At 43.5% G+C, this 23,260-nt stretch overlaps 1 protein-coding gene and 1 pseudogene across 3 annotated transcripts; both read right to left on the reverse strand.

The window, feature by feature from the left end:
- Nucleotides 1–2,382: 2,382 nt before the first annotated feature.
- Nucleotides 2,383–19,162, reverse strand: LOC106572274 (interferon-related developmental regulator 2). Of its 2 annotated transcripts, XM_014146328.3 has the most exons (13): nt 18,718–19,162; nt 17,332–17,394; nt 11,917–12,033; nt 11,724–11,814; nt 9,361–9,485; nt 8,847–9,004; nt 8,684–8,737; nt 8,344–8,522; nt 8,017–8,125; nt 7,649–7,783; nt 7,351–7,479; nt 7,066–7,158; nt 2,383–3,207 (listed from the first exon to the last, which is right to left on the reverse strand). In XM_014146328.3, exons 1-13 carry the CDS (start codon nt 18,755–18,757, stop codon nt 3,127–3,129), a joined length of 1,374 nt encoding a protein of 457 aa, XP_014001803.1. In that variant the 5' UTR covers nt 18,758–19,162; the 3' UTR covers nt 2,383–3,126. The 2 variants fall into 2 exon arrangements, with proteins under 2 accessions (XP_014001803.1, XP_014001804.1); XM_014146329.3 differs by lacking the exon at nt 17,332–17,394.
- Nucleotides 19,163–19,333: 171 nt separating this feature from the next.
- LOC106572273 (aminomethyltransferase, mitochondrial-like) lies at nt 19,334–23,045 on the reverse strand (annotated as a pseudogene). Its single transcript, XR_014380663.1, has 8 exons — nt 22,881–23,045; nt 22,706–22,786; nt 22,466–22,597; nt 22,259–22,358; nt 21,874–22,019; nt 21,531–21,704; nt 21,199–21,354; nt 19,334–20,950 (listed from the first exon to the last, which is right to left on the reverse strand). The product of XR_014380663.1 is annotated as an aminomethyltransferase, mitochondrial-like (transcript).
- Between the last annotated feature and the right edge of the window lie 215 nt (nt 23,046–23,260).

Here is a 23,260-nt window from a genome sequence, read left to right on the forward strand (position 1 = left end):
CAGCTGATTGGCTGTTTTTTAGGCAATTGAGAAATAAATGTACTGCAGCTGTCAAAAAGGCAAAATCAAATTACTTCCTTAATGCTATGACAGATTCTGCAGGAGATCCTGCAAAATTCTGTAAAACCGTTAATTCACTGAAACGGGGGAATTCTTCTGTTTCTCTTCCTAAGCAAATTACCTCAGATTCCTGTATCCTAAGTGAAAAAAAATGATATTTGTGATGCTTTTAATAAGCATATCATCTCTGCTGGTTTTTTATTTGAAAGGAAAAGTGGCCATTGTGGTACTGGCCAGTTAGTTGATTTTTCGTCTTGCTTTTCAACCGTTACTCTGAAAAATGGTAACCCTGTTTTTAGTTTCCAGAAAATAACCGAAGCAGAGGTTCTAGCTGCCCTGTGTGCCATTGATACTAAGAAATCCTTAGGCGCTGACAATTTAGACCCGTTCTTACTTAAGTGTGCTGCACCTATCATTGCTGGTTCAGTGACACACATTTTTAATCTAACATTAAGCACAGGAATTATCCCTAAGGTGTGGAAAGCAGCTTTTGTTCTGCCATTACATAAGGGAGGTGACGGTAGTGATTTGGATAACTATCGACCCATCTCTAGGCTCCCTTGTCTGGCAAAGATCCTAGAATCTATAGTCAACAAACAGTTACAGTCTTTTCTTTCTGCTAACAGTATTCTTAGCACTAATCAATCTGGTTTTAGATCTAAACACAGTACCACATCGGCCACTATGCTTGTTGTAAATGATATTGCAAATGACTTAGATTATAGAAAGCACTGTGCTGCGTTGTTTGTAGATTTGTCAAAAGCTTTTGACACTGTAGACCATGCTATCCTTTTGAGTAAGCTGTCATCTATAGGAGTGGGCACTGATGCCTGCCGATGGTTTTATGACTATCTTAAAGATAGAACTCAGGCCGTCATGGTCGACGGGGTCAAGTCTGACTCCTTACAGTTACTTAAAGGGGTGCCTCAGGGTTCAATAATTGGCCCACTATTGTTCTCACTTTATATAAACAACATTGGTGATGATGTCAAATATTGTAAATTCCATTTATATGCAGATGACACAGTGATGTACTCTATTGCTCCAACAGCGGACCAAGCTTTAATGCAGTTGGAGTCTGATTTTAGGATACTACAGGGGTCTCTTTTACAGCTTAAACTTGTTTTAAACGCTAAGAAAACAAATGTCATGTTTTTTTCTAGGTCTAAACTCTGTTAGAAACACTTTTGTAATCACTAGCTTGGATGGTACTCAAATCAAACAGGTCTCTGCATATAAATATTTAGGGGTATGGTTAGATAAGCTTTCTTTTAAAAAACATGTTACTGAATTGGGAAAAAAGCTCAAATTCAAGATAGGGTTCCTTTACAGAAACAGGGCTTGTCTGTCCTTTGTAAATAGAAAACAAATTGTGCAGGCTACTTTTATGTCCGTTTTAGATTATGGTGATATTATCTATATGCATGCATCGGCAAACACATTAAAACCACTGGATGCTATTTACCATTGTGCACTCAGGTTTATCACGGTGATAGTTACAAAACTCATCACTGTATCCTATATCAATATCAACATGTGGGTTGGGCCTCTCTATCTGTGAGGCGAGAGCAACATGCTCTCTTGTTTATTTATAAAGCGCTTCTTTTAAAACTACCTCCATGTATATCATTAATTTCCACTAGATATACAAATTTTAAAACCAGATCACAGATGTGGATTAAATTAGAGACTCCTGCGGTCTCCACAGAGTTGGGTAGGACTGCCTTTAGTTCCTTTGCGCCTTATTTATGGAACAAACTGCAGATCCAACTTAAGTTAGACACTCTGGTGTCCCTTGCCCATTTTAAAAATGTTATGGAGGATCAATATGATGTTGTCTGTGATTGTTTCTGTTGAATTGTGTCTTTGTTTTGTATGTTTGAAATGTTCTTGTCTGTATGCCTAAAACTGTACATGTCAACATGTTTACACAGGGCACAGCCGTAAAAGAGATCCAGGTCTCAGTCTGTTTTCCCTGTTAAAATAAAGATAAAAAATAAATAAAAAAATAAATGCAGCTGGTGGCCACACCAGATAGTTACTTTTGACCCCCCCTTTGTTCAGGGACACATTCAATTTCTGTTAAGTCACATTTGTGGAACTTGTTGAGTTTGTCTTAATTGCTGAATCTTATGTTCATACAAATATTTACACATGTTAAGTTCGCTGAAAATAAACGCAGTTGACAGTGAGAGGACGTTTCTTTTTTTGCTGAGTTTAATTGGTACCTTCTCATGCCTCGCCTTTGGTATCTGCATTACAATGTCAACATTCAAATATATTTTTTAAACCCACTTAAGGAAAATAATGAACAGATACAGCCTTGGTGTGAGTGTTTATTACATTTAATTTATCCATAATCAATTAATATGCCTAACCCTTTGGGTTATTACATAGCATTGCTTGTCAAAATACATCTCCATTGTTAAATGCACTCCTTGAATACATACATATGCATTTGTATATTCACATATGCATTATTATGCACAACCAACCTGCATAAAAATATACATGAAAAATGACACCTTAATTCTCTTTGTCCTTTTCCCATATTTGAAGTCTAAAAATAACTTAATTTAAAAATCATACTGTTCTCCCACTTTCAATAAATTAGAAAGTAAAATACATTACCAAAAATGGTTTAGATGATCTTCCAAAATATTAATTAAAAAAAGGTACAATAAACTACCTTTTTGTTTTATTTTCAGGCATCTCATAGGTCAGTTTTATTGTGGTGTTAAATAAAATAAAAACACACGTTTGCATTGTCTGCAAAGTCCCTGTTTTGGCAGCAGCCACTGGGTCCTGTGAGACGACGGGCACGGAGCAGGATGACAATTTGGGCCAGGGGGCTGTACAGGAGGGTGCAACGTCACAGAAGGTTCACTATAGAAATGTACTGTGTAAAACAGATAGGATTGTCTGCCATTTTGAATAGGAAATCATGTCAGCTCTATTCATTACATTGGTCTCCAACATTCCAGACCTTTTGCGTCAATGAATACACCCCAGTCTTCTTCTCCTCGGGCTTCGTCCTATATGGCTACGGCACGTTCCATCAATTCCTCACATCACATCTGCTCTCTTGTCCCTCACTTTGTTCCTTAGTTTAGTCCTGGCTTTGAATGCCGCTGAGTTGAACAGATGCTGTGAGAGGAAAATAAATCAACAGGTTAGACTTACACCCTTCAAAATAAAGAATGACAATATGGAGGGCAGTCTTGTGAAGACTAGGCAAACTTATAACATTTCATGGTACTGCTAAATCAAAACGGACCAGTACATTTTGTTTAACCGACATGCATTTACACTGAACAAAAATAAACGCAACATGTAAAATGTTGGTCCCATGTTTCATGAGCTGAAATAAAAAATCCCAGACATTTTCCATTTGCACAAAAAGCTTATTTCTCTCAAATTCTGTGCAATTAATACAATTATTTTTTTTTTTTACATCCCTGTTAGTGAGCCCTTCTCCTTTGCAGAAATAATCTTTCTACCTGACCGGTGTGGCATATAAAGAAGCCGATTAAACAGCATGATCATTACGCAGGTGCACCTTGTGCTAGCGACAATAAAAAGCCACTTTAACCTGTTGGGGCTAGGGGGCAGTATTTGCACGGCCGGATAAAAAAAACGTACCCGATTTAAACTGGTTACTACTCTTGCCCAGAAACGAGAATATGCATATAATTAGTAGATTTAGATAGAAACTTTAGAATGTTTTCTAAAACTGTTTGAATGGTGTCTGAGTATAACAGAACTCATATGGCAGGCCAAAACCTGAGAAGATTCCATACAGGAAGTGCCCTGTCTGACAACTTGTTCTCCTTCTGTGGCATCTCTATCGAAAATACAGCATCTCTGCTGTAACGTGAAATTTTCTAAGGCTTCCATTGGCTCTCAGAAGGCACCAGAAAGTGTAATGGGGTGTCTGCAGTCTCTGGGCGAAGTACAGCAGCTCTGTTTGTGAGTGGTCAGGCTGGGAACAGTGAGACTGAGAAGCGCGTTCATGAGAATTCTCCATTTTTTTCTTTCAGCCTTTGAATGAATACAACGTCGCCCGGTTGGAATATTATCGCTATTTTACGAGAAAGATAGCATAAAAATGTATTTTAAACAGCGTTTGACATGCTTCGAAGTACGGTAATGGAATATTGTGACATTTTTTGTCACGAAATGCGCTCGCGCGTCACCCTTCGGATACTGACCTGAACGCACGAACAAAACGCCGCTATTTGAATATAACTATGGATTATTTGGAACCAAAACAACATTTGTTGTTGAAGTAGAAGTCCTGGGAGTGCATTCTGACGAAGAACAGCAAAGGTAATCCAAATTTTCTTATAGTAAATCTGAGTTTGGTGAGGGCCAAACTTTGTGGGTGTCAAATTAGCTAGCCGTGATGGCCAGGCTATGTACTCAGAATATTGCAAAATGTGCTTTCGCCGAAAAGCTATTTTAAAATCTGACACCGCGATTGCGTAAAGGAGTTCTGTATCTATAATTCTTAACCTGTTATGGCTAGGGGGCAGTATTTTCACAGCCGGATAAAAAACGTACCCGATTTAATCTGATTATTACTCCTGCCCAGAAACTAGAATATGCATATAATTATTAGCTCTGGATAGAAAACACTCCAAAGTTTCTAAAACTGTTTGAATGGTGTCTGTGAGTATAACAGAACTCATTTGGCAGGCCAAAACCTGAGAAGATTCCATGCAGGAAGTGGCCTGTTTGACAATTTCTTGCCCTTCTTGATTATCTCTATCCATTACAGAGGATCTCTGCTGTTACGTGACACTTCCTACGGCTCCCATGGGCTCTCAGAAGGCGGCAAAAAGCTGAATCGTGGCTTTGCAGGCTCTGGCTGAAAAAAAAGTAGCGTGTTTGGGTAGTGGCTGGTTACAGTACTGTGAGACTTAGGCGCGTGCCCGCGTCGACCCCATGCCTTGTTTTCTTTCGTCTGTTTACCTAAACGCAGATTCCCGGTCGGAATATTATCGCTTTTTTACGAGAAAAATGGCATAAAAATTGATTTTAAACAGCGGTTGACATGCTTCGAAGTACGGTAATGGAATATTTAGAAATCTTTTGTCACGAATTGCGCCATGCTCGTGACCCTTATTTACACTTCGGATAGTGTCTTGAACGCACGAACAAAACGCCGCTATTTGGATATAACGATGGATTATTTTGAACCAAACCAACATTTGTTATTGAAGTAGCAGTCCTGGGAGTGCATTCTGACGAAGACCACCAAAGGTAATCAAACTTTTGTAATAGTAAATCGGAGTTTGGTCAGGGCTAAACTTGGTCGGTGTCTAAATGGCTAGCCGTGATGGCTGGGCTATCTAGTGAGAATATTGCAAAATGTGCTTTCACCGAAAAGCTATTTTAAAATCGGACATATCGAGTGCATAGAGGAGTTCTGCATCTATAATTCTTAAAATAATTGTTATGTTTTTTGTGAACGTTTATCGTGAGTAATTTAGTAAATTCACCGGATGTTTGCGGGGGGGTATGCTAGTTCTGAACGTCACATGCTAATGTAAAAAAGCTGGTTTTTGATATAAATATGAACTTGATTGAACAAAAAATGGGTGTCTGATTATTTCTGGCTGGGTACTCTGCTGACATAATCTAATGTTTTGCTTTCGCTGTAAAGCCTTTTTGAAATCGGACAGTGTGGTTAGATTAACGAGAGTCTTGTCTTTAAAATGCTGTAAAATAGTCATATGTTTGAAAAATGGAAGTGTTCGGATTTTAGAGGAGTTTGTATTTCGCGCCACGCCCATCATTGGATATTGGAGCAGGTGTTCCGCTAGCGGAACGTCTAGATGTAAGAGGTTAAAATAATTATGTATTTTGTGAACGTTAAATCGTGAGTAATTTAGCAAATTCACCAGAAGTTTGCGGTGGGTATGCTAGTTTTGAACATCACATGCTAATGTAAAAAGCTGGTTTTTGATATAAATATGAACTTGATTGAACAAAACATGCATGTATTGTATAACATAATGTCCTAGGAGTGTCATCTGATGAAGATCATCAAGGTTAGTGCTGCATTTAGCTGTGGTTTTGGTTTTTGTGACATATATGCTTGCTTTGAAAATGGCTGTGTGATTATTTTTTTCAGGGTACTCTCCTGACAATCTAATGTTTTGCTTTCGCTGTAAAGCCTTTTTGAAATCGGACAATGTGATTAGATTAACGAGAGTCTTGTCTTTAAAATGGTGTAAAATAGTCATATGTTTGAGAAATTGAAGTTATAGCATTTTTGAGGTATTTGTATTTCGCGCCACGCGATTCCACTGGCTGTTGACTAGGTGGGACGCAAACCTCCCACCTTGCCCAGGGAGGTTAAAATGTGCAGTTTTGTCACAACGCAATGCCACAGATTTTTCAATTGGCATGCTCACTGCAGGAATGTCCACCAGAGCTGGTGCCAGAGAATTGAATAATTTCTCTACCATAAGCTTCCTCCAACGCTGTTTTAGAGAATTTAGCAGTACGTCCGACCGGCCTCACAACTGCAGAGCACGTGTAACTACGCCAGCCCAGGGCGTCTTCATGTAGTGGATCGTCAATGAGGGGCTGCTAAGGAGTATTTCTGTCTGTAATAAAGTTATTTTGTGGGGAAAAACTCATTCCGATTGGCTAAGCCTGGCTCCCCAATGGGTGGGCCTATGCCCTCCAAGGCCCACCCACTTGGCTGCACCCCTGCCCAGTCATGTGAAATCCATAGATTAGAGCCTAATGAAATTATTTTAATTGATTGATTTTCCTTAAATGAACTGTAACTCAGTAAAATGTTTGAAATTGTTGCATGGTAAGTTGATATTTTTGTTCAGTATAATTAGACAGTGGAGCTCTCACATGAAATGCACCATATGGTTGTTGAACAGGTTAAGTGGGTATTTGTCAGTGGTCGTGGTTTCATGACGAGGGGTTATGTGCCGGTGGGAGGTGTGTTTGGAGACAGTCATAGGTCATGGGGGTCACCTTCTCGAAACGGGAGATCTTGCTGGATTTGACAGACGAGTCCAGTATCAGGGGGGGTCCCAGGCCAAATATGTCCCTCAGCAGCGGGTTAAACTAGAGAGACAAGACCAGGCACACCATTTAAAAACTAGCCATTTCCAAAGGATAATTAAGAGGCAAGCAAGCATCACAAACCTTCCAGAAAGATTTTATTAGAACATGCTGGTTGCAGAGATAGTCTCTTTATAGCATAGATATCAACTATATCCTACCAACACAGTTATAGACCTAGATGTTTGTTCAAACCTGAAGATGGTGTCTCACTCCAGACTCCAGCACCTCTTTGAAGGCGTCGTAGACCCTCCTGCGCATCCAGCTGTCGATGTAGATGCCCTCCACACCAAAGCGGATCTTCTCCTCGGAGAAGTCCTCGTTCTGCACGACATCGGGCAAAAATGTCAATCAAAATCAACATTTCATATTTCTCTCAGTGACTGACCAACGGTCTCCAGTTACAGTGACTGGTCTGGTGTCATTTAAAAACCCTCGAGCAACGTTAGAACCTTGCACCGGTTAATGTTCAGGGTGAATCGTGGTTCCTCACCTCTATGTAATGTAGCACCTCTCTGAATATGGTGCGCTGTTTCCTCCTGTCGTTCTTGGCACGGTGCTTGTTCCCATCGGTGGCCAGGCCCTTCAGGCACTCACACAGCGTGTCGCTGTCTTCAAACTCAAATTCCTACATAGAAAAACAAGGATCAGCAGGGATATTTCCCCCACTTCCTCTCCATGGGCTCTGCATTGCCTCCATATTGTGTTTGAGCTGCCGAGCGAGTAGAACCAGGGCCTGTATTTACATGTCCATGTAATCATATTCATTGTGGTCTAGAAGGCAAAACGGATCCTAAATCAGCACTCCTACTCAGATGCTTGATGCCTACAGCCCCTGGTTGTTCATTAGGCAAAACATACCCTGTCTATATCTCTTCCCAGTTCAACCAGCAAGGCTATGGTCTCCCCCACAGCTATCCTGTAGTTCACGTCGCTGCTCTCCAGGCAGGCCTGTAGCTTGGGTAGATGTCTGAGCACAAGAGGAGACCGAGGACGTGAGCTGAGCAACGTGGCAGGTTATATATTCAGATCCCGGTTGTGTCTCATATAGCACCCTATTCCCCATGTAGTGGCCATACAGTGCACTTCTTTAGTCAAATATGCAGTACAGGACTACGGCACTAAATGGGGAACGGGGGTGTCATTTAAGACGCAGCCCCTGTGTGTGTGTGTGTGTCTGTCACTCACAGGTCCAGCAGCACAGTAAGGCGGGATGCGGGGCAGAGGGTGACGAGCAGGGCCCAGGCATGCAGGGCAGCGCTGTGGAGCCCTGGGGCACCGGCATTGGGGGTGGGCAGGGTGCCCTCGCGGTTGGGGTACGACATGGTGAATACACTCTCCAGGTGACTCATGGATTTCACCAAGTCCTGCCACAGAGGGAGAGTGGAAAAAATAATGACAGAGACAAAAAGCGAGAGAGAAAGAGTTAACCATGCATTGACTCAATTTCTTGATCTTGATTTTCCATACTACATCTCTTTCCCAGCTACAGAGAAATAGAATGAAAAGGATTTCTAGAGAACCTCACCTCTCCGTCTTCCGCAGCAGAAACGTAGCAGCACATACCCAGCGCTCGGGCACACTGCAAGAGGGATGTACAACTTAAAAACGGCGACTTACAAGAATGCACTCTTAGTGGAAAAACTGCCGTCGACAACAGGAGTGTGACGAAGGCCAATGGTGACACTCACGCTCTGGCGGGCGGACACACTGGCACAGCCGTCAATCATGATGGCGCTGAGGACGGGCCGGAGGATCTTGAAACCCTCCTCACCCTCGTCCCCCCCGCCGAGCTGCACGCACAGCTGGGCGCACACTGTGGCCGCTGCAGCCTGCTCCTCTCCACCACCTGAGAGAGAAGAACGGAGAGAAGGGACAGAAACAGAGTAGAGGGATGGAAAAGGGTGGAGGGGTAAGATCCCTTTTTACAAGCTCGACAAGAGAAGTCAGGCTATCGCGGGACTTGGTCAATCAGAAGATTAACTGAATTCGTAGAGCCTAAATTCAGACTCGACGAAGGTCCATTCTGGATAGAAATAGTTAAATTTCAAGCCAAATAAAGGTACGGTAGAGTAATAGTGTAAGTCCTAATCATCTTTTCAAGTTTTGACTCAGGCCAGCACCACCTAAAGTGATGTACGTTTGACTACATTTACCACCGTAATTCATAGACCCCAACCCACACACAGTGCTGTGGCGTCTCACCCTTGCGCAGGCTCCGCTCCAAGCAGTCGCTGACTGTGAGGCGTCTCTCTATCAGGAAGTCATAGAGCAGCTTGGAGGAAAAGGCCCCTCCCAGAGAGTCTAGGGCTGCCAGGCGCGTCTTTGCACTAAGAGGGACGGGAGGAAGGGCCACGTCAGTACGTCTCTACACAGCTCTGCCTTATCGCTGTCGTTACGAGAGGACAACTCTTACACCGTTGTTGACGTATTCGCACCACGTTTTTACAGAGTGGGATTAAAATGGACTTGTCATTTGTTTTTTGTCAACGATCTACACAAAATACTCTCTCATTGGAAAATTTGATTAAAAAAATTAAAATCTACATATCATGAAAAATAAAACACTAATATATCTTGATTAGATTAGTATGGAGTCAATACATGTTAGAATCACCTTTGGCAGTGATTATAGCTGTGTCTTTCTGGGTAAGTCTAAGAGCTTTGCACACCTGGATTGTACAATATTTGCACATTAGCTTTAAAATTCTTTAAGCTCTCAAGTTGTTGTTGATCATGCTAGACCGCCATTTTCAAGTCTTGCCATCGATTTTCAAGCAGATTTAAGTCCAAACTGTAACTAGGCCACTCAAAAACATTCAATGTCATCTTGGTAAGCAACTCCAGTGTACATTTGGCCTTGTGTCTTAGGTTACTGTCCTGTGGAAGGGTGAATTTGACTCCTGGTGTCTGTTGGAAAGCAACAAACAACCAGGTTTTCCTCTAGAATTTTGCCTGTGCCTAGCTCCATACCCCTAACACCATGCAGCCACCACCATGCTGATGTGTTGTGTTGCCCCAAACATAATGCTTTATGTGCAGGACAAAGTCAATTTCCGTGCTACATTTTTTGCAGTTTTACTTTAGTGTCTTATTGCAAACAGGATGCATGTTTTGTAATATTTTTTATTCTGTACAGGCTTCCTTCTTTTCACTCTGTCAATTAGGTTAGCATTGTGGAGTAACTACAATGTTCTTGATCCATCCTCAGTTTTCTCCTATCATAGCCATTCAACTGTTTTAAAGTCACCATTGGCCTCATGGTGAAATCCCTGAGAGGTTTTCTTCCTCTCCGGCAACTCGGTTAGGAAGGACACCTGTATCTTTGTAGTGACTGGCTATACAGTCAGACTGTTCTCTCTACTACCGCATGGCAAGCGGTACCGGAGTGCCAAGTCTAGGACAAAAAGGCTTCTCAACAGTTTTTACCCCCAAGCCATAAGACTCCTGAACAGGTAACCAAATGGTTACCCGGACTATTTGCATTGTGTGCCCCCCCCCCCAACCCCTCTTTTACGCTGCTGCTACTCTCTGTTTATCATATATGCATAGTCACTAACTATACATTCATGTACATACCACCTCAATTGGCTCGACCAACCAGTGTTCCCGCACATTAGCCCGGTTAGCCATCTGCATTGTGTCCCACCACCCGACAACCCCTCTTTTTACGCTACTGCTACTCTCTGTTCATCATATATGTATAGTCACTTTAACCATACCTACATGTACATACTACCTCAATAAGCCTGACTAACCGGTGTCTGTATATAGCCTTGCTACTGTTATTTTCAAATGTCTTTTTACTGTTGTTTTATTTCTTCACTTACCGACACACACACCTTTTTTTCGCACTATTTGTTAGAGCCTGGTAGTAAGCATTTCACCTGTTGTATTCGGCACACGTGACAAATAAACTTTGATTTGATATTGATACACCATCCAAAGCGTAATTAATAACTTCACCATGCTCAAATGGATATTCAATGTCTGTTTTTTTTTATTATTTTTTTTAACCCATCTACCAATAGGTACCCTTCTTTGCAGGGCATTGGAAAACCTCCCTGTTCTTTGTTGTTGAATCTATTTTTGAAATTCACTGCTCAACCAAGGGACCTTACAGATAATTGTATGTGTGGGGTACAGAGATGAGGTAGTCATTCAAAAATCATGTTAAACACTATTATTGCACACAGTCCATGCAACTTAAAGCACATGTTTACTCCTGAACTTATTTAGGCTAGCCATAACAAAAGAGGTTGAATACTTATTGACTCAAGACATTTCATTTTTTATTAATTTGTAAACATAATTCCACTTTGACATTACGGGATATTATTGTGTGTAGGCCAATGGCAAACAATGTAAATTAAATCAATTTCGAATTCAGGCTTTAACGACAAAACGTGGAAAAAGTCAAGAGGTTTGAAAACTTTCTGAAGACACCCCATGTTCCTAATGTCCATTTAGGCAAGTACTAGCAACATCGGTGGCTTTCCTTTTTTGTGCAGTTAGAATGTGTACAATAAGTCCTTTCATAAAAACCTTTTAAATCCTGTGAGACGCACCTTTTGTCCATCAGGTTATCTATGCATTGTTTCAGCTTGTCCTCCGTCTCCTCCTGGGCAGTCTGTTCATCTACTGGTTCACCACCTCCCCCTGTGGTGGACAAGATAATAATGATGCTGTGTGTGTGTGTGTGTGTGTGTGTGTGTGTGTGTGTGTGTGTGTGTGTGTGTGTGTGTGTGTGTGCGCACCCACCAGTGGCCTCGTCCACGACTGAAGCGCTCTCGCTGGCGCTGCTGTAGTGACTGAGCACGTCAGACGCCAGCTCATCATCACTGGCACCCGACTCGCCCTTTACCCCATTCCTCCCGCCTACGAGAACGAGAGAAGGAATTGAGGACAGAGAGGAGAGGAAGTGAGAGCAGGACAGAGGGACCGGAGGGGAGGGAGGGGGGAGAAGAAGAGTGAGCTCGAAGTGAACCTTGTCTCTGTCTGTGGCTCAGCTGTTGGTGTCCGTCAGTAATGATATCCCAGGAACCGCTCCTTATAGAGAGCAGGGTCTATTCTGCCCACGGTGCTGACACGAGCACATTCATGTAGCTAAACTGGGAATGCTGGTCGCGTTGTTCCTGCGCCCAAGAAAGCGAAGGAAACTGAACTAAATGACTATCGCCCCGCACCACTCAGGTCTGTCACTATGAAGTGCTTTGAGAGGCGAGTTAGGGACCATATCACCTCCTTACACCCTAGACAAAGGGTTCTTAAACTTTTTCAGCTTGATACCCAAATGAGAAACTAACCGTCCATCCGTGTCCCAAATCGTCCTCCATAGGCCCAAACTAAGAAATAATTGTGTGATTATAGATGTATTCTCATAACTCGTGACCCACCTCTAACATGCCTAGGGCTCACTTTGATTCCCGAACCATAGTTTATGAAATCGCCAGTGCACTGCACACTGCCCTATCCCACTTGGACAAGAGAAATACCTATATAAGAATGCTGTTCATCGACTATAGCTCGGCCTTCAACACCACAGTACCCTCTAAACTCATCACTACGCTCAGGGCCATGGGTCAGAACCCGTCCCTGTGCAACTGGGTCCTGAACTTCCTGACGGTCCGACACCAAGTGGTGAAGGTAGGCAACCACACTGATCCCCAACACAGAGGCCCCACAAGGGTGGCGTGTTCAGCCCCCCTCCTGTAAACCCTGTTCATCCATGACCGCGCACTTCTCAAACAAAATCATCAAGTTTGCTGACGACACAACCGTGGTAGGCCTGGTTACCAACAACAATGAGGAGACTGTCTATAGGGAGTACATGAGAGCCCTGGCAGACCGGTGGAAGGAAAATAACCTCAGCCTCAACAAAAGGAAGGATTGTGGACTACAGGAGACAGCAGAAAGCATGCCCCCATCCACAGACGTGGCCGCAGCGGAGAGGGTCAAAAGCGTCAAGTTTCTCGGTGTGCTAATCATTAACAACCTGAAAACGGTCCCTTCACACAGTGTGGTGAAGAAGGGCCAACAGCGCCTCTTCAAACTCAGGAGGCTGAAGACTTGGCTCGGGCCCTAAGACCCTCACAAACTTCTACAGATGCACAATTGAGAGCATCCTGTCAGCCTGTATCACCGCCTGGTACGGAAATTGCACCATCCGCAACCGCAGTGGCACCCCAAAGGGTGGTACGGTCAGCCCGACGCGTCACCGGAGGCACACTTCCTGCCCTCCAAGAAGATCAAAGGACCTCAGCTACCGAGCAAAAGCCTTTCCACCCCGCTACCATCTAGACGGCGGAGACAGAGCCGGGACCGAGTGACTGAGAAGCAGCTTCCATCTCCAGACCATCAGGCTGTTAAGCAGTCAACACTTGCAGCACTCCGCCCAGTACCCTGCCCTGAAGCTTGAGACGACTGCCCTATGGACATACAGTCACGGAACACTGCTCGCTTAAATGTTTTACATACTACACTCTAGTCATGGCTCATCCTTTGTAACTTAGAATTTTTCGGGATTATGTGTATCGTTTTTGTTGTTGCTAGGTATTACTGCATAGTTGGAGCTGGAAGCACAAGGATTTCGCTGCACCTGCGATAACATCTGCAAATCTGTGAATGCAATAAATGAATAACCTTTGATTTGATTCGACTGGCACTGCCAGTAGCACAGCTACCGGACGGTGTCCCTAACCTGACAGGTGGCAGAAACACCATAGTCTCCATTACATTATTAACATTTGACTGGTTCTGCATTGTCTGCTATTAAACTACAGATACCAACTGTTGGGAAAATGTTGATTTCCTGCCTGAATTCAAAGTGAGGGACGGCTCTTCAGGACAAGCTCTCACAAGTCTTTCAACTTGTACATGTTCTTCAATTAAAATCAACAGTATTTCTGGTAAATTGGATAACATTTGACTTGTATTTTTCCATCTTGATTTGACAGTTCGTCTACCATGGAGGGCTTTATGGATATCAATGAGATCCATGACCTCAGTGGCCCTGACACAGGTATGACCTTTCCTCTTCCTACAGTACTGTTCCCTGTAGACGCCAGTTTCCATGTTCCACAGTGAGGTTGTACCCTCTGGGTCACACTGACACGACCTGCCTGACCCCCATCCCACACAATGACCGGCCGGCTCAATGCAACGACTATGTGACGGGCCCACGGTAATCCTGACAACATTAGAAAGCCCTGAGGCAGCATGGGAGCCTAACCCAGTCCTGGCCAGGCTGACCCCCCCACCCCCCTACCTATATCTCTGTCCCACTAGCCAAGCCAGTCATCTGGCCTGCCCCAGCAGAGAGAGCTTTACTGGAGGAAAGTTCACCGGGCTGACAGACCTGGACAGAGGGAATCCAGCAATACAATCCCCTTCCTGTTCAATGGCTGTAGGGCTAGGGGAAGCCTTTAAAATGACATGTCTGAGAATAACTTGGCTAAAAACACAGGAGGAACTTTGAGGCATGAGCTGACGAGTATTGTAGTGTCCACAGGCTTGTATAATAGTATGACCTCCAGGCTTATATAATGTGGGCTCCCGAGTGGTGCAGCGGTCTAAGGCACTACATCTCAGTGTACAAGGCATAACTACAGACCCTGGTTCGATGATATGCTGTATCACAACCAGACGTGATTGGGAGCCCTATAGGGCGGTGCACAATTGGCCCAGCGTCGTCCGAGTTAGGGTTTGGCCAATTTGTTCTTAACTGACTTGCCTAGTTTAAAAAAAATAATAATAATAATAGTATTAATAGTATGAAGTCCAAAGATAAACAATGGCTTCCAGAAAACATGTCCATTCATTTAGTTTCTATTCTAGCTACATCTAATTCAATAAGTGTCCCTCATCTCACCACTCTGTTCCTAGTGATCCTGAGTGGGCCTTTATCAGTCACATGACTTACTGGTGAGCAACCTTGACCCCCCCCCCCCCCCCCCGGGGAGTGCATGCCTGTGTTCCGAACCACCATGCACGTGTCAGCCCATAGCGATCACTCAACGTTTCCACAACTGTCTGCACTGCACCTCAGTCATGCCAAGGGGAGGTGCTTGAGTGGCAGGGCTTCTCTTCTCTCCATACGTCCAGTGAGAGGAAAGGGTGGGACCTCATTGCCATCACCACGCCCCCCCCCCCTTACTTGGGACTATACTGTCTCTCACATACCAGCATGGGCTTCCTGTGCCCACATATAGACTTAGTCTTGGCCAATCGGGTCTTTAACACAGATTTTCATAAGCAATTTCCCAGCTGCTCAAGGTTAAAAACTAAGTCAGATTCTGGCACATCACAACATGACTGGAATTACAAACAGGTTTCTCTGAGGAAAGAACCTGAACCATAGAGCATCAAAACAACACGGGGTGTATGCGATAGGAAAGCTGACGAATGGTAATGCTATGGTTTTGAGAGAGTGCCATGCAGCATTCTGAATGAAGCCTCTATGAGAAGAGTGAGGTCAGTGAGTTAGCTAACATGGCATCACAATCAGGGGAGGGGTGCAGAGGGGAGGGTGGAGCTGGGAGTATCCATCTGGTGATACAGTGTTAGCATGACAGAGGGGGAGAGAACGCTGGGAATCCTGGGACATGAGACCAGCTGAGGTGATGTGAGGCAGGGAAAAACATATGGCAGTCAACTCCCAGAAGACAAGAGCTGTGTACAAATACTCATACTAAACACACTAACCATACTATTTGTGACATAAATTGAGTATGTAGTACTGGTGATAGTACAGATATAGTTAGCACGCCAAAAGTTCCCGGATGTTGTTCTAAATTCGCCAAAATATGAAGTATACAAGCATGTGGACACTATTTCCGTGATTTTAGGGCCCATAATGCATTTCTTCAGCAAATGGACACGGCTTCACAATTCTCAGATTTGAAGAAAAACGGCAGAAATTATGCAGCCAAAGTCCGACGAGAGAATGGTTAGAAATTCATTGCTTTAACTAATTATGACAAACGTTAAGAAAATGTTGAGCAATGTAATAAAGTAATGAATTTTCAAATTAGCTGAATTTGTTAGCTACGCTATCCTTATGAACCACATAGCATTACTGCAGTAATATGTACCGGTATGTTGTTAGCTAGTTACCTAAAGTTAGTTGACTACTAATACTTTGAACTTGCCCGGCAGGCATATTCATTATAATCTAACTACCCAACGTTTATTGACTTGATCATTCAAGTCATTCTTAGCTAAGTGGTATAGCCGTTGTGCGTTCTCAATGGACATTGTTAATTCTGGCCATCTACTCCAATTTCAGAGCACTCTCTTCTGAGTGTGCCAGAGTGCAGAATAATGGATGAATTTACAAACGTTCAACACCCGTTGAATATATGTCAGTAAATGTTGTCAAAAGAAAGCGTAATTAAATTGTTGCCAGCAGCACAGTTACGGTCACCAACACTGTGGATAACAGTCTAACCAGCTCTGCTAGGGCGAGTAAAGTGGTCAGAGTTCTCTCCTCTCATTCGTGTCTGGAAATAGCTAGCAAGCTAGCCAACTTAGGAAGTTAGCTTGGGTGCTTGACTGCCATTGTGAGGTCAGAAAGCTCGGATCAACCCTACTCCTCGGCCAGAGAGTGAAACACTCTGAATTTACTAAACGGACAATCTGACAACGCTCTGGATTTACAAAATGCCCAGAGCGCGCTCTGGCACTCCATATTGAATTTATGTACACACTCGAAATCGTAAAATGTCTAGCTAGTCATTTGTTATGCTGACAAGCTAGCAAGAGGTTGCATAGCAACAGCATCAAATTCCAGGTAGACAGGTGAAGCGCTAGTACGCTCAACTGAAATGATACCGATGGTTTACTGTATACTAAAATTAACTAATAGTATACAGTATGTAGTATTTACCCATTAAGTATGTAGTATACACTATGCTAGTATGGGTATTTGAACACAGCTATGGTTAGGAATGGTTGAAAGTAGCTACTACACCTGTAACGTCATGGGCCATGCAAGACCATATTAATAGTGACAATGACGTCTAATGGTAAAGAGGAGTTAAGTGGGTGTGGAAGTATTGGGATGTGATGGTCAAACAGGAATAGTTGACAGATGGCCATAGGCATAAAATGGGTCCAGGTGACAAAATGAGGAGTTAGGTTTGAAGCAGGCCAGGGATTGGAGCTCTGCTGCGTTACCTTTGAGAGACAGGGGGCCCTTGGCTGACAGCTGCAATTGTAGAACCTCATGTCGGAGAGAGCCTGTAAAAGGGGTTCAGGTGGAGAGGGGAGGGGTGGATGGATAGCAAGTTGGCCATGGGTGAAGGAAGAGACTTTTAGACAGACTGAACTTCCTCATGTTGCTTTCAGAAATGTATCTCTTGCTTCCCCCAGACAGTCTTCTCTGTAAACCCGTCAGGACATTTTCTACAGTTTGATAATTCTCATAAATGGAACAAGATGAATTCTGCCATCTTTAGTATTGTCATATGGAGAGTTGTGTGTAAGTGTAATATCTACTACGAGATTAGTCTGTGGTTGTGATAAACCTGGATTTTACTTGGAGATAGCTAGCTAGCTAATGCATTCTAGTTGAGCAGAAGTTAATTTATGATCCATAATTTGGAGGTTTCCACCACACTACTGACATTTGGCCACCTGTACATCTGGCAAAACTGAGTTTCAGCATCAGCAATCCGACACAGAGAAGAACCCAATGGCATGCTCCTCTTCTCCCCCTCGTCATATCCTCCTCAAAACCCATTGGATGAGAAAGCCAGAGGTCCCTCCCCTCCGATCTTCTCCTCCAATGGGTTTTGAGAAGGAGACGAGGACGTGAGGAGTACGCAATTGAAATCTCTGCCGAGTCCACCGGGGATGTGTTGCGTCAGCATGTGATGTGCACTACCCACATCAAACCGCAATTGACCAGGGGCGGCGAGCAGAACGCCCTGCTAGGTACATAGCTACAAGCTCTGGCAAACCTGTGGTCGGCACAAAATAGGCATAACGAAAAGCGCACACACAAGCATTGTAACTATGTCCCTGATTCCGATCTAAACGTGTGAAATATGACAGCATTGCCGGTCAAAGGACCAGGCTCGAGTCGTGTTGCATCACAGGCAAATGACCTCACTTTGAGACATTTTCAGAGACTGACACGAGCCCTGCTAAAAAAGAACATCTCAGGGACAAGCGTTGTACCATTCATGCTTGTCTCGCTTTAAAGCAGACTTGCCACTAACGTTACACTATGTTGTAATGTCACTTTGAATGATCAAGTGGTAAATCAAGTTAACTAAGGCAAGATAAATTGGCTAGCTAGGAATGCAAAAATATAACAATGCATAGCATACAGATATGTCTTATAGCCGTTATGTGTTAGTATCAAAGAAATTGACATTCAATAAGAAAGTAACGTTACTATAATAGCTAGTAAATGTATTCCATATGCAGATCAATTCTGGCAGTTGCACACTTAGCTTACTAGCTATGCCATCTTAGTTTGTCCAGTATAGAAGTAATTAGCCCTTCTACTACAGGATCGTGTGTTGGTAAAAAAGAAAAGGTTAGCAGTTAGCTTACACTTGTTCGAACCACGTTTCCCTTTTTTAATCCTTGGCATGTCGCCAGTCAGGTTTCTTCACCTCCAATTGTCAGCAGGGCACCACCGGTGTCAGTCTTTTGAACACAATCCCAGAGGATATTCAAGCTCTTAGTTTGTGCGATGACACCCGATTTCCAAAACTTGGCTAGCCAAACTAACAATACCCCCCACGTCGTGTTTTCAGTGGCACCACGTTTCAGCCACCAAGGCAGACAATATCATTGAGTTAGCTGTACAACTCGATGAATGTCGTTTTCTTCAATGTTTCAGAATATATTATCTGTGATTGTCTCCGGGTAGCCGATATCTAATGCCAGGTTGAGATAGAAAATATTTTTCAAAGTGTTTGGGACAGAGTATCGAGCACATTACTGTTTCAAATTCCACCATCTTCTCCTCAGTAACCGCTTTCCAGACCGGACATGCTCCACCTCTTTTTAGATATTGTAGGCGAAGCTGGGTATTGTAGTCATATGATGATTCTCGCTCAAGTACCCAAAGCATGAATTCATCTTCGATTAAGCTACAGTGCCCACAATCCCATACATTTAATGAAGCCGTTTGGATTGTCTGTCTGAGGAATGTAAATAACACTAGCGGTTTGAAACTCATTTATTGGTTTATTTTGTGCCTTTTATCGTGTTTAATTATTTATAGAATCATTTATAAACAACCCAATCTCAGTTAAAAGGACAAAAACACAGTGCATGAATCAATCTCCATGGACTAATGCATGAATAAACAGTGAATATAGTCCATACAAATATGGCAATCGTACTCGTACTCATTTTAGCAAATGAGATCAGCGAAAGATAATATTTAACTTCGATCTAGTGGAGTCATATGATGACATGAAAATAGTGACCTCCAAAAATGCAAAGCAATTTCTACAAAGTTAAGGCATTCCACAACATAGGGAAAGGCGTATTATATTGTGAATTACACCCTATATTACAAGGAAAATATAAGGGTGCTAGATACAAAAACGACATAATTACCTAGCTGTACAAATGAAGGCATTCACACGTCAATCCCAAAACAATGAGACAATATTTCAGTAGTACAGTGGAGATGCAAGACCACGAACACCTCGAAGTTACTTTACAATAGTCCCACTTCTAGTTTCTAAAGCTTTCTTTTAAGATTTTTGGCCATGTTACTGCATATCATCAGTGATGTAGTGATGAAAAATCCTAGGTGTGTAAACCGATCGCCGGTCCCTGTGAAAAAAGTAAAGGTCTCTATACTTTCAATGAATTTTTCCGTAAAAGGTGGGCCATTTGTTGAAGGAAAAAGAAACGGATGAGCTGCGTTTACCCTCCACTACACACCATGTATTGTATTGTTAAGTTTCAGTTTGTTGGGACTGTAACAACTAAGATCATTGTACAAGCCTAATGACATATAATATCACAATTTGGAATCATATGGAGAGTTTGGTCCTGTTGATATATAGTATTAAGTTAGCAATTAGTGAACATTTATGTAACACACACGTCATTGGGTCACTAAGCCTGCAAAATGCTCGTTTAAATTCAACATCTAATTAGTATTAGAAAGGAGAAAACAAGTTTTGCACACTAGTCCTGTTCAAGCGACATCCTGCTTTGTCTCTTGGTTTACATAGCACGTTATGCTGCTTTTGAGGACCAGTCAGCGATTTCCCTTTCCTGTCCTTCCAACCGTATGGCTCATTCATACAACTCACAGTGGTCTGAGGACCATTAACACGCTTCAGATAACAGGAGTGAAAAGCCTCATCATCAAGGGTTCAGCTGTGTTTATAGTTGTGTTGAGTATGGCTGCAGGCAAGGCAACACACACTCATAACCCGTTCTCTGTTGCTAAAGAAGCCTTGCAGTCCTTCAGGTTTGAGTGTCACTGCTCGAGGTAAACACAAGGGGGCAGCATTGCTCTGATAGACTGATAGACTGATCTCTGGTGGTCAGTGGGAGAAGGTCTGTCTAGTCAGGTTACTGTCCACTGGCACGCAGGCTGATTGCATAAGCTGGGTGTCCATTGAGAGACAGATCTACTGGCCAGAGTAGTAGTTTATAGGCATAAAGGGCATCTGGTTGACCACCGCCTTCACTCACTTCTTCCTCACCTCCACCTGAATGGGAGTTCCATTCTTGGCGTATGGCGCATCCACGTAACCCATGGCGATGTTCTGCTTCAGGCAGGGGGAGGGGCAACCACTGGTGACCTCACCTGAAGAAAAAAAACAGATGAAATGAAAGTTGAATCTAATCTCAAAAGCAATCCACACACAGCTGCATTTCAATGGAACAGCGGGCCAGTTGGGCCTAAATAACACTACAGTGAGGCCTACTGAAAGCATCCTGATCCTAAGTAGGTATGATCACATTTTTACATATGATTATTCAAACCTCACCACAGTGAGAATACATAGATTGTTCTTGTATTTTGTCGTAGCTAGTAGAGATCCTCTAACTGACCTATGACCTTTCCCTCTGGGCTGAGGATGGGGGTGTGCTGTCTGACAGGGGGTCCCGAGGACACCAGGCCCACACGCTTCCTCGCTGTCTTCGCCTTTATCTGGGGGAGAATGATCTCCGCACCGGGGAAATCCTTCGCCTGACGCCGCCGCTTTCCTGCAAGTCCATCAAACAACCCAATTAGCACAAACAGAGACACAAACGCAGACATACACCAACACAAACACTGATGCACACACACACACACACACACACACACAGACCCACACACCCATACAAACACACACACACTAATATGCTCTATAGGGGAGTGTATAATTTTGAGGAGTCACCTATAGTCCACAACAGGGTTGCCTCCACAGGGGTAGTAGTCTCATCGATGTCATTGCCATAGAGACAGAGGCCTGCCTCAGACTGTCTCGCGCCCCCAGTCCGGCCAGCTTGACCTCACTGTTGGCCAACAGGTGCTCAGTCAGGGCCACCACGCCAGACTTAGGCACTGAGATCTGAGCAGGAGGAGGAGGAAATGTCTGATACTTTAAAGGTTGCTTCACAGGGAAATAAACACATTCTTGTTTACAAAGGCCTACTGCTTTCAGACAAAGGATACTTGAAGTAAATGCACACAAGAACATCCACCTCTACTGAAGTACTAAGAAAGAGTGAAAGAGACACCTCCACTCCATCCTCTCTGGTGTAGCCACAGCGGGTCAGCCTGCAGCCCTGGATCCCAAACACTGTGGCCAAGGTGCTGGTCATGAAGGTCAGCTTGCTGAGGTCATCTGTCAGACCCGACTGGAGCACCTGGGCCATGCAGGGACCTGAGGAGGACATGTACAGGGTTGTATTCATTAGTGCACACCGTAGAAAAATGTTTTTCAAATGGAAAACAAGTGTTTCTTATTGGACAAGTTCAGTTACTCGCTCCCTGTTTCACACTGTTTTCTTCCATTTGGTGCCTAATGAATACGACTCAGGTCAAACACTACTTTAACACAGGGCCACGTTCAGGAGGGCACAATGTTGTGGAACCTTCCGATATAAACATATTGAGTAGAACTGTTGCCATAAGAAAACTTCCCTTGAACAGCAATCAAACATTCCCCCAGAAACTCCAGATCCACACCATGGTCAGCAGCATTAAACTCTGCCAGTCTAGCCTACAGCAAGCACAGAAAGTATCAGATAAATGAAACACATACAGACATGACATATTATCAAAGCATTACAAATCCATCCACAACTTGGATGTTTGCAGACTACTGACCTTCATGTTGGCGGAGTCCTTGTCTGCACAGCCAGCGTTGGACACCACGTAGAGGTAGCCTTGGTCTGTCTTGGTGACGATGAGATCATCATTAATTCCTCCCTTGTCATTGGTGAAGAGGGTGAGCGTGCCCTGGAGATAAAAAAAAAGTGGGAGGAGTGTGTGTGTGTTATGTGTGCCTGCGTCTGTGTGTGGGCATGCATGCACATGTGTGCCTTTGCTTTCAGACATTTTTCTCACCTGGTTGTCCTTCAGCTCTGCTACGTCTCCAACAATCATAGACTCCATGAATTTCCCTCTGTCTCTCCCATGGACTTTGCTCTGATAGAGAGACACAGAAATGGATGCTATAGCCAATACAATAACCACCGGATATCTGACAGTTCCCAAATCGGCATAGTGAAATCCCTCTCACCTGTAACATGTGACTAGACGTCGAAGATGGAGCAGTGCTGGCGAGTGTGCATATGGGAGTTGATGGGGCTGTCTTTGTACTGGACAGGCATGCTCCAGCCAGCAAACTCCACCATCTTACCTCCCCGGTCCAGATGGAAGTCAAACAGAGCAGTCTTCCTCATAGAGGCCTGGTTCAGAAAGAAAACACTCGTTATTGTTGTACGACTCGTTGTCACTGCTATAATGCCACTACTGTAATGTTATCAGTCCTGTAAGACTAATGGATGTTCACGTAACTGATACATACAATGGATTATCATATAATTGTAGGTGAGAACACATAACTGGGTGGAGGACAGCAGCAGGTCTGACTGGAAAGATGAATGTTATCATCATGAC

The sequence above is a fragment of the Salmo salar genome, chromosome 15, assembly GCF_965601325.2.
Source record: "Salmo salar chromosome 15, fSalSal1, whole genome shotgun sequence".
Lineage (NCBI taxonomy): Eukaryota > Metazoa > Chordata > Actinopteri > Salmoniformes > Salmonidae > Salmo > Salmo salar.